Source organism: Brassica oleracea, chromosome C2 (genome assembly GCF_000695525.1).
Source record: "Brassica oleracea var. oleracea cultivar TO1000 chromosome C2, BOL, whole genome shotgun sequence".
Lineage (NCBI taxonomy): Eukaryota > Viridiplantae > Streptophyta > Magnoliopsida > Brassicales > Brassicaceae > Brassica > Brassica oleracea.
Window position 1 is genome coordinate 43,016,403 of NC_027749.1, and position 12,194 is coordinate 43,028,596.

The following is a 12,194-nucleotide window of genomic DNA, read 5'->3' on the forward strand; positions in this document are numbered from 1 at the left end:
TGTGAAGATGAAGCAATAAGAAACAAGATGGTTGGTTAAGGTCTCAAGACAATGGAGATGCCACTACAAGGGACAAGCATGTATGGTGGGTTAAAGTCTCAAGACAATGGATTATTAGTTTATCATATCTCATCTACCATTTGCCATACTTGTAACCCCTATATATATGGGATGTTCCCATAAGCAAATTAATCAAGCAAATAAGATTCTCCTTATTTACTCTATCTCTCTACTTTCTAGATTAAACATCTCTCTCTTGTTCTTCACTATGTTCTTCAATTTCTAACAATCAAAGCATATGAATCTTTTAGTAGCTTTTTGTCCCACCAAACATATTCCAACTTGTATGGGCAAATCGCGAAACCCATGACATCCACTTCTTGTCTTGTACACTACGTAAGCCGAGTAATGGGTTCTTGGAGAGAGGATTCGAGTATTCATCCAACCACGGATCTCGAAAGCACATACATCAAGAAGTTCTGGTACTTTTTTAAACCTTTCAACATTATTTACCATCATCATAATGCTAATTAATGCTAATTGTAACCATGCATGCCTTGTGTAACAATCCATCTTAAACAAGAAAAAGTAGTATACCTAGCTTCGGGAATTGAGATCCATTGCCAATACTGAGGAGAGTTTCCCCATGTGATTGCGAGTTGCCTCGCAGATAACATGATACATCTCTTCCCACTCGCTTTCTCTAACCAGAAGCTCTTTGGTTTTGTCCGAAATAAAGTATGTTATTTAATCAAAAGTATTTGAAGGCCGTACTAATAGTAAAACTCGATCGACAAAGTAACTAGATATATATCCCTATACCTTTTGTCCATCTTCGATTAGAACAGGATTGTTGCACAAAGAGAAATAGAGCTCCTTCTTCAACGTGGAAACTTGCGACTCAAGAATAAGAGATGAGTACTCCGGTGGAAGAAACTTCTCCCACACGCTATTGAACTCGGACGTTGACTTGAAGGTTTTTGAAACCGAAGCTGCAACGCATGCGTCCCGTGGACTTGTAAGAGAGATTATGTTACCGATGCAATCGTCCGGTAAGTCATCAAATGGTGAAGACAGTGAAACCCTCTCTTGTCTGATTTTACCGATGCCGAGGTTTTTCCCCATCGACAAAGTCAAAACATCAATAGAAGCTGATAGATTTTAGGACTTATTACACTTCTGAAATTTCCTGAAGGTGTCCTCTTATATTTTTAAAGTACCCTTGTTCGCATCAGTGGCACGCACGTCTCTCCTCTCAGCCATGTTTAGTGTTGGTCTTTCTTTATAAAATATATAGACTAACAAACCAATTACATAACTGGATTGACCAAGAAAAAAAAAACAAACCAATTGAACTACTCAAAGATTTAGGAGTATATTGGATGGTTGATTTTTAACTTCAACTATAAGTTTATGTTAGTTAGACAAAAAATTTACATACTTTTGGTTTTATTCAACCAATTCGATGTTACCCAGATCCGATGCCCGGTTTGGGAATTTTATAAAATATAAATTATTGAGTTACTGTTATTTTGGAACTATTACTTGCCTAAAACAAGGGTTCAAAAGCAAAGCTTCTGTTTAGTAAATCAATAATAATAAGGTGACTCTTGCAAATCAAGAACTCACAATTATATTAATAAGAAAAGACATAAGTCTTTAAGGATTATTATCTAATCTTCAATCCTAAAGTCTTTAATCATTATCTTTCGAACATTAAGAATACTAATACTTATCGAAATAAATAAATATAAAAGAAAGGTAAATTTAAACCAAAAGCTCAATAGGAATAGGATGCCACGCTGCATCAATATATATCTTTTATATACTATTATTTGAGAAGTAATTTTGCTTGTTTGTCATTTTTTTCGTGTTTTAAGGTTATTTTGCTTATTTTTTATATTAGTTTGCTTTTTTTTTAATGTTTTTATTAATTTTAGAAGTTTATTTGTCATATTTTCCATGATTTTAGGTCGAGTTATTAATTTTAATAAATATTTTTTCAATTATTATTTTTAAACAATTTTAGTGATGATTTAACAAATAGTTTTCATTATATTCAGGATATTATTAAAGGGTATTATCAAATTTTAGCAATAAGTTTAGCTATGTTCATTTTATGTTTACTGTAGTAAATCATATAATATTTTTCTTTATTTTATTTTTCTCTAAACGGAAGAGTTATATTGTGTTATGAGTTTCATTAACATCAGCTTACCAACAAAAAACTATGAGTCCAAAGAATACAATCTTATGCCACAATAATTAAAAAATCCAGCTTTTACTAAACATATATAATTTATTATATTTTTTTATAAGGTTTTATTTAAATATAAATATGGTTTTAATTATTGTAGATTTTGTTAATAGGTGTCATTATAAAACTCGATGAAGAGAAAATCATTAAAATACAATTAAACTAATATTTGAAAGAATCATCGAAGAAGAAAAAATGTTCAATCATCTATAAAATTATTTGATGAAAGAAGGTTTGCTTTCATAGGCTTCACTGATAATTGTAATTGTGGTTTTATTTTGCAGATTTATCTTTTATGTTATTTTAAAGTATTAAAAAACTTATTAGGTTACTATGATATTGAAATTTTTTATATGTGTGGTTTAGTGATAAAATAAACAAAAAGATTTGCAAGTACCAAGCCATTATCTAAGTTGCGTTGTAATAAAAAAAAAATCATAACTTCTGATTAATTTAATATTTGAAACAAATTATATAATTAAGATTGAAATAAGAAAATTATGTTAAAACTAGAATTGGTTGGATATATATTAGTTCGCAGGTGCAAACCATCAACTAGTTTTTCGTTATTAATAAAGTCATATATTCCTCTCATTCAAAAGATAAACCATGCTTTAAAAGAAGCTCTTAAATGAAAATGAAACAAATTGGAAACATATATAATCTATTAATTTATAGTCATATTTTGGGCTAAACTCTTTGACCATGTGTGATATTTCATTTTTTGGACCTAATCAGCATTTTATTAATGGAACATATAATTACTCTTATAATTTACTTATATAAAAGAACTAGGGTTGGCCCGCCCTACGGGCGGGTTAGTAACCGAAAAATACATAAATATATAAATATACGATGAGTATTTCAATATGTTCAGCTTACCTAAATTTAGGGGAATATTAATTTTTATTATGTATGCTTTGTTATTCTTATTATAAATTATATTTATCTTAACATTAAAGATATGTTCATGAGTACATAATAGTTTTAGAGTTTTCTATGTTTATTCTACTGTAATTATGATAGTTTCAAAAATAAGTAAAAGATATTTTAGTTCAAAAATCTTGGATATCTTTTTTCTTATGAATATTTTTTAAATTTATGTATTTTATATTATATTATTAATTATGTGCTAAAATATTATTTTAGACTGATGTCAAATGTTTTCGTAAGATTTGAAATAAAATATTGATCAAAACAAATTTTGGATATTAAATATTTTATCAATAAATTTGGTTTAAAATGATGAAAATGTGGAATACTTAATAAAATTTTAAAAATTATAGTGTTAAATTTTTAGACAACTTCTCTTGATGAAATGTCATCACGAAAATAAAGGATTCAGATCTATTAACAGTGTATCATTATTTTCATAGGAGGTGTGGTTGGTCTTTATTTTCAAATGTGTCAACCTTCTGATTGTATTCTTATTAGGTTAGCAGGTGTCATTTGTTGAGAAGAGATATGTATGTTATGGAAAATGTATCAATGGAGTTCTATCAGATCTTGGTCTAATAATTTGTAATTGTATTGCGTATTTCACGTAATGTAATTTATTTTGAAAGAGTTTTTCCACTAAGCTTTCATTTTCCATTTTCCATGAACTATACACCAGGTATCCATATGCAGGACACGTACGAAGGAGAAGACCCCTGTGAGGATGTCTTGAGCAGCATCAGGTTTTAAGACTTTAATGGCAACAGGGGTGTGATAAAGTGTGCGTTACTGGTCCGTATCCGCCTTGTCCTACTTTTATGTTGCTCGTGAATCTATTTGTGACTTCTTCAATCTCTTTTATATAGTATCTTTTGTACATGACATCGTTATGTACGAAAGCATTCACTGTCTTTCTCGTGTGATTCCCTTCTTTCTTACATTTCTGCTTGTTTCCTTCTAGTTCTGTCATCATCTGCCCTTTCTCACTTGCTTCCATTGTAGCTCTGCACTTGGCATTCTCCATCTTTGGAACAGACATGAGTGTTTCTTCAGCACTCCTAGCTTCCTCAAAACTGCGACCTACTTCCATTCTCTACAGATTATGCTAATTTTTCAAGAGAAACATGGGAGACGTAAATATTTAGATGGAGCAAACTGAGCTTTGATCAAGTAGACAGAGCTTTTTTTTTTTTGCATGCGACATCTCCGTTCTTGAGAGAACCTTCATACTTTGAACAGGAAGAAGATTAGATGACTTAGGGAAAGAAATATCTACCTGAGACTTCTTTTATATCTACTATAGAGTAACAGATCAGAGACGGTCTTCAAGTCAGCAAGGAGGACAGAGAGTTCATCATTCTGGTCAAAGAATTTAAACATTGATGGTCATGTGATGTATATAGCTATATTATTGTGCATTTTCATTACATGTGTTTTATGTTATGATTTGCAAGAGAGGTATATTAAGAATATATGGGCATGAATGGTTTATAAATGTTAATCTGTATGATACAATACAAATGTTTTTATATGTAACTCAATGAAATTGACACCTAAAAATTTAAGTGAAAAATAAAATTAGAGATGCAACTGATTCTAGGAAAAAAAAACAAAAAATATTATCTATGTCTATAGTATATATAATTTGACATAGATAATAATTTTGTGGACTATATATTTACATAAATTTAGATATTCCCGTAGATATCTTATTGAATTATATCAACTTAGAACCAAATTTTTTATTAATTATTTTATTTATTTATCGAATATTAATTTACATAATTTCTAGTGCATGTGTAAATTATTATTTATTTTTTATTACTTTTTTTTGATATAATGAATTTCCACATAATCGGCTAAAGCAAAAACTTGACTGAATGTACCATCAAATTTGGGTATAGTCGAGTCTGAACCAAAATCAAATGGGTTCCAGGCTGGGTTGCTTTGAGTATTGATATCAAGGCTATGTGTGAAAGAGATTCTGTTAAAATGAATTAAACCAAAAATATATTTATTTATTTCAACAACAAACTCCATACTACTTTAAAGTAACTAAATCTGAAAATTCATTTTAGCAGATGAATGGAGCAACCACATTTCGTGTGCTACATTATAAACATATATTATCAGATATGATTGTTAATATGCTAATTCAATTCTAGGGGTTGGTTTGAAATTTAGGTTGTAGTTGGTTTGTTTGTGCTAAGTTTAAATCACTGGATTTAATTTATTAAATTTACATTTTGTTTATATACAATATTTTTCATTATATATTGTATTTATTTAATTTTATATTAAAATAGATATTTGTTTGAAGAGTTTCATTATTTATAATGCTTTGTTTAATTATTCATATAGATGAAAAAAATTAGTTTTATTTTTTATTGTAGCATGGAATTTATGGTTCTGTAAGCAAAATAAAAGAGTAACACCATTCAAAATAAAATTAAAACTTATTTAAAAATTATTTTTTAAAAAATGATTTTCATAATTTTTTATATGATTCATTTATTTGATTATGAATGTTGTTAATTAATGTATTCATGTGTTTTGATTAATACATTATTGATTAATATATTAATGATTTTTATAAGAAATAGTCCTTATTCATTCACTCAGAAACAACCTTGAGGCAAATCTAGTAGTCCATTCTATATATTTTATGGTCAACCTTTCAGCACTGAACCCGTTTAAGTCCTCGAATATAGACCTGACCTTTTATCTTTACATTATTACAATATATATAATAGCGACAAAATGACTTGGGAGAGTTTTGTGCACGTGAACTGGATGAATAAAGATATTAGTGTGAGAGGTTCAAACCATGTGATCATAATCTTCTGAAGTTAAATGTTACTAAAAGAACCATTGAGAATCCAACGACCATGATTTTGTAGCTTTTCATGATCGTAACTCAACATCAGAAAGTCGTGGCAGTAACATTGTCAAGTTGACCAGAAATAGCAAATAAGCAAATCAAAAGTAACTTTATTGTGGGAATAATTTGAAAACTTAGTAGGTGATATCAACGCTTGCGAGTAAAACGTAAGGTCATAATCTTGGAAACTTGAGAAGTTAAGTATGTGCCTTTATAGCTGTACACTCCTATGGTGGAACCATTGTCTTGTCTACTCAGTACTGTGACTCTGCCTAAAGCAGGCTGAACAGACATTCACTGTTCTCCGAGCCATCTGACACTGAAAGCTGCACACGGTACCTATAGTTGACATTGGTATGATGTGATTTGTTAAATGGTTAATCGTAGCAATTTCCAGTAACTGTGAAAGTTTTTTCAGAGTAGATTTACCTTATAACCCCATCGTCATTCTCATTATGACATGCTCCGCAAGTAAATGATATCAACTCACGTTGAAGTTTGCTTGGACATTTTGCACAGGCGAAGTAGCACCATACATAAGAAATGCCAATCTTTTCAACTTTCGCAATCCAAAGAAAGTCTGCCGTCTATGGTTGTCGTTTCCAAAAAAAAAAAGGGGGATCCAGTAGAACTAAATCAGTAAACATGGAATATGTTTAATTTTGTACATGTGGCTCTGAATTCAGAAAGGTGAACAATGAAAAACTCTTTAACACCCACAACTAACACACGACTGAAGTGGTCAACGTTTAAAATGTAATCCATGTGTTACGGACCTGTCAAACCATAAGTTTGCCATTACATGTTCAATGGCCTGTGTCTAATCTTTGACATTGTGCTTAGCATGTGACAGCAGCACGATTGTTGTTCAAAAAGAGAAAAAATCTTTAATCAAGCGAAAAGTTTATACCTTGTAAAAGAACCTCCTCCCTTAATAGCACACACATTGTTTCTCAAATTATCAAAAACAGCCTTGTGGCAAGCATAATAATTAATAACATAACAAAACAACCTTCGTTATTTGCTCTGGTGTAAAGGCTTGCCTTGAAGGAAGCGGAAACCTCAATTAAGAGTTCAATAACATGTTTGATATGAGCACCAGCAAGACCTTTTCTTAAGCTGTCGATAAACTGAAGCCGCTCGGTGTCGTTGGAGAACTTGACAGGGGGTGCAGGTGCCTGTTACACAAACCAACTCCGACCATCACCACCGCCAAGTGATGTCCTCTTTCCTCCGCCACCAACTGATTTCATTCCACCACCATTAATGGCTGAAGCTGCGGCTATGGAAATTTTCTTTATACTTACAAAAAGATTTCAATTGTTAGGAACTATGAAGAAGATGATTCTTAAGGGATGAACCCTTACCTCTTTTATAGGTGAAGATCCAGAGTTTGGAAGAGGGATAAGAACCATTGAATGATTGATTGTGGTTGTTAAGAACTCGTTAATGATATTGAATAAATGCTATTTGTAACGCCTGTGAGGAGATAGAATCGATAACAAAACGACACGACACGAACCGACATAGACGCAATGTTTACACATGAAGATTCGTATCTCTCCGGGAATTTTAGATCCTCCATTGATCTTAGACCTAATCAAAATTCACAGGAGGATGAACCCTAAAAATGCATGACGGCTACACGACCTTGAAGGGCAGGCGTCTAACGGGCCAAGCTTCTGTACATTTTCAGCCCAAATAACTATACCAAAACATACAAAAAAGTTTAAACCTATTAGAAACCAACAAAATGATCGTGTGTTATGTAAAGCCCGCATCGATTGTATTTTCACTTAAATGAAACGGTGTGTTTTGGGGTGAAAGGATACGCGTTGCCGCGAGAAAAAAAACCATTTTCTGACGTGGCACTCGATAAGAAGAGAAAAGTATACTTTATATAATAAAATATTCTGCTTAAACATTGATTAATGTAATTTCAAACCATAATAGAAATTTACTAGATTTTGGCCTATCTTGCACGTTCAACTTTTTCAATTATTTTTAGCTTATATGAAAGATTATCTATAATGCTTATATGTTATATCACATGTTTTTTTTCTTCTTACTTTGTTCATAACACATATACTGAAAATTGTTTGGGGAATACAAGATATATTTCTATCATTATATTATATAAAATCACGTTTACTTAAGAGTTTTCATTATGTTTGTATAGTTGATTTATTATTGATAGGTTAATTTTTTTTCATAATTAGTTTTAAACAATTTATTATTTTTTGAAATAAAATCTATTTAGATTTTACACCAAATATACAAATGTCAATATCTTTGAAATTTAATTATATACCATATAAAATAAATAAAATGATTGTTTTGATTTATTTCCCAAAAAATATTGTAAACAAACAAAATATATTCTTTTGATTTATGCGCTTACTCTAATTTTATTATATACAAATGAATACAATATAAATAAGAATATGTAAAAAAAAATATTTGTATACGTAAGGTTCATTGAGCGATCTTAACTTAGTTTATCATTAAAAATGAAAAATAACCGTGCATTGCGCTATTCCTGTTCTAGTAAGCATATAATCAATACAATCACATATGAACTATATATAATCAACCGACAAGAATACCTCAAGATAATGACAAGTTTTATGTAAGCGATCAAGTCTCTTTGCTGACTTTAGTTGATGAAGACTTTGAAGTACTTTGACTTCCTTTATTAGGTTTTTGAAACTCTTTGTTGGAAAATTGTAAAGTATCTTCATAAGCTGAAAGATTACAAAACTGATTTGGGTTAGAGGAGCATGAAGTCTCATTACTATCTTCAACAGTTTCTGGAACACTTGCAGGTAAACACAAGAGAGGTTTAGGTGGAACTTGGAGAGCTTCTATACTCCCCTCTAACATTTCAGTGACTTTGATCATTGTTGGACGATGAGATGGAATTGTCTGAATACACCATAGACCAACCAATACCATTTTCTTTGCAATTTTCTCTTCTTCTATTGTTATCTGATCTCCGAAGATCCTCATGATTTCTCCACTCTCAAAATCCTTATAGATCCAATCTGGAAAGTACATTGAACTATTGTTGGATCCAGAATTTTCAACCTTGTCTATATTCCTTGCTCCAATCATCTCAAGAACCACCATCCCATAACTGTACACATCTGACTTATATGAAACTCCTCCAAAATTCTTAGAAAACACTTCAGGAGCAATGTATCCTGCCGTTCCTCTTGTGTCTAGCATGGATATGATGCTCTCCTTATTTTTACAGAGCTTAGCAAGACCAAAATCAGAAATCTTAGGACAAAGATCTTTGTCCATGAGTATGTTTTGCGGCTTTATGTCGAAATGTACAATCCTTGACACACAACGGTTGTGCAGATACTCTAGGCCGCGAGAGACACCTAAAGCAATATCATATAGCTTCTCCCAATCCCTCTTTGCTGACATATTCTCTGAGATAAACTTGTCCAGGGATCCATTGGGCATGAACTCATAGATTATAGCTCTCTTGTCTCCTTCATAACAGAAACCAAGCAAAGAAACGATATTAACATGGGATGTTCTACTCATGCTAGCTACTTCATTGATGAACTCATGTCCATTCCCCTTTGACTCTTTTAAAACCTTCACTGCAACATCTTGGTTTCCATCCGGTAACTTCCCTTTATATACAGTACCAAAGCCTCCTTGCCCGAGAACATGCACAAATGAGTTTGTCATCTTCTTGACTCTTGCATAACTATATCGTTTCAACATTACAATTGCTTCAACGTTTTCTTCATTCCCATCATTTTTTCTTGCATTCCTTGCCCTCAGTATTATTCCCACCATAATAATGATCATCACAACTAAAGTTGCTGAAACTCCTGTAATAAGAGAACAGTCTTTTAAACTAAGGTGTTGTTATGTGCATGAGATTACTGTCAAATGGATTGAGGGATGGGGTACCCATGATGAGTTTTAACTTCCATGATATTTTTTCTGCAAAATGTTTTAAACAATAATTCTTATTAGAAAAATAATAACACAGTCAACTTTGATATGGAAAAAAAAAAAACTTACTTTTTTGTTCGGTAGTAGCTTTATTAGTGGGTTGAGATCCTGTGGGAGGTCTTGTGGGAGGTTCAAGACCTCCATCATTTGTTTGAGCAGGAAATGGAGAATCAGCCACTGAAGTACTGTTGTTTCTTTTGTCCAGCAAGTAGCAGATTATATATAACAGTATATAAGTAGCAATTTCAACAGTTAGTGCAAAATACCAAATGTTCTCAAAATCTTCAGGTCAGTCTCAGTTTAATTATCTAGCCACATTTCAGTTTAGGAATTCAAAATTTAAAGATACTAGGTGATTTTTCAGTGATTATGCACTGATATAAATAATTATAATTCATCACTTTTAATATTTAATTAGTATTTATTTTTATAATTTTTAAATTATTTTTTAATTTATATGTAAATTTGATTAACGTTGTTAGTTTCATTTAATTAATTTTGTTGTTGTGATTTCATAATATTATGAATAATTTGGTATATGTTATTTTAGGAAACAAAATAAGAAAGTGTTGTCAGTTTGAAGTTGTATAAAGAAACATAATCGTTAATCTATTGAAAATTTATGCATGTATATAAATATTTATGACCGAACTAAATCTTAATAATTTAGTAATATATTGTTTTCATTTGTTTATTAGTTTTGAGTCATTTGTAATTTACGTGCATAAAAATAAATTGAGGACCGATAATTTGTTGACTTAAATAAGCCAATGATTTTGAATATAAGAATGATATCTTGCATATTTCCATTGTGTTATCCATTCATCCATGTGCATTTTGATCATATAGACTAGGATTTAGTCATGTTTAGGTTGCATTTTGCATATATGAGTCTTTATTAGGTATTGGAGACATTTGAGTGCATTTGGAACTCAAAAGAGGTGATAAAGGTGATCATTGGACGAGCAGTGCATGGGAGCGACCCTACCGGAGTGACGTGCCGAGATCGCTGCGCTTCAATTATTTGGTCGAACTTATGATTAATCAAGGGCCTTTTGGTCATTTATTATGCACGTTTTACACTTTCTAAACCTATGTTTAAGTACCTTTTGTAATCCATTGGAGGCGGATTATTTTTTATCTTGAGAAAACCACCAAAAACCTCTTGGAAAGTTAATCTCTTTGATTCAATTGATCATTTTTGATATTGCAATCCTGTTGTTTTCATATCGATTCTCTGTATTTCTCTACATGATTAATCTGAAATCCAATATGGGTTTAAGAGGAATCATGGAGATTAGTGAGTAATCACCTTTTGAATTCATTGGTTAGAGAGATTAAGGGTGATTAGGTCAGAGCTATGATGTTTTAGTGTAGATCATTCTTAGTCCTTCCTAGTAGAGTATTCATAATGCATCTTCTGAGTTGGCCTCTCAAAAGTTGATCTTTAGGCATTTTTCACCCACAAGGTGTTTGATGAAATGTCTGAGACAACTCTTCTAAGCTTTTAGCATACTTTGCCAAAGACATTTGTTGTTAGAGGTGCTAATATAGCCATTAGACTTGTTAGTAATGATTGCTTTCATATTATTCAACCAAAGACATTTGATGTTTGAAATGTGTTAGTAAGTGAACATTCATCTAGACATAGAGCTTCTTTAGAACTGTGTCTAAGCTTAAGGTTGATAGTTTGATTGATCGTTTGCCATCCTTAGTTCGAAACTTGATCACCCAAGGTCTAATCCCTATGCCCATGAGTTCTCTTTTTCCTTAGCCAAGAAAGTTACTTCATTTATCGCTTTTATTATTCTGCATTCTCAGTGCTTTGAAATCCCTTAGAATTGCATTCTCAGTGCTTTGAAATCTCTTTGAATTGGTTCGACAATCTTTTATACTACATCATTTGTCTTAGGAGCCTGAAAACTCCTAACATCAAATTGATGAAATCCCTTAGAATTGGTTCGACAATCATTTATACTACAACATTTGTCTTAGAAGCCTTGAAAACTCCTAACATCAAATTGGCGCCGTTGCCAAATTCTAAGTAGATTTGAACATTAAGATTTAGTCATTTGTTTGAGACGTCATTTTTATTTTTTTCTTTTGTTACTGATTCTCCTTCTTCACCTCTCTTTAACT

At 31.5% G+C, this 12,194-nt stretch overlaps 2 protein-coding genes and 1 long non-coding RNA gene across 3 annotated transcripts in view; all 3 read right to left on the reverse strand.

The window, feature by feature from the left end:
* The window catches only part of LOC106326226 (F-box protein At2g02240-like), a 5,910-nt gene extending 4,755 nt beyond the window's left edge, over positions 1-1,155 (reverse strand). The window contains exons 1-3 of the mRNA XM_013764249.1: positions 823-1,155; positions 598-716; positions 294-496 (exon numbers count right to left, since the gene is read on the reverse strand). Coding sequence (XP_013619703.1) covers positions 294-496; positions 598-716; positions 823-1,125 — 625 coding nt within the window. The 5' untranslated portion in view covers positions 1,126-1,155. The remainder of the gene's footprint in view (positions 1-293; positions 497-597; positions 717-822) is intronic.
* A 4,835-nt stretch (positions 1,156-5,990) lies between these two features.
* LOC106325098 lies at positions 5,991-7,764 on the reverse strand. Its single transcript, XR_001266806.1, has 3 exons — positions 7,442-7,764; positions 6,504-7,350; positions 5,991-6,413 (listed from the first exon to the last, which is right to left on the reverse strand). It is a non-coding gene; the product is annotated as an uncharacterized LOC106325098 (long non-coding RNA).
* Positions 7,765-8,550: 786 nt separating this feature from the next.
* The window catches only part of LOC106327123 (glycerophosphodiester phosphodiesterase protein kinase domain-containing GDPDL2-like), a 15,823-nt gene continuing 12,179 nt past the window's right edge, over positions 8,551-12,194 (reverse strand). The window contains exons 3-5 of the mRNA XM_013765178.1: positions 10,125-10,249; positions 10,011-10,043; positions 8,551-9,928 (exon numbers count right to left, since the gene is read on the reverse strand). Of these exons, the coding sequence (XP_013620632.1) occupies positions 8,712-9,928; positions 10,011-10,043; positions 10,125-10,249 (1,375 nt within the window). The 3' untranslated portion in view covers positions 8,551-8,711. The remainder of the gene's footprint in view (positions 9,929-10,010; positions 10,044-10,124; positions 10,250-12,194) is intronic.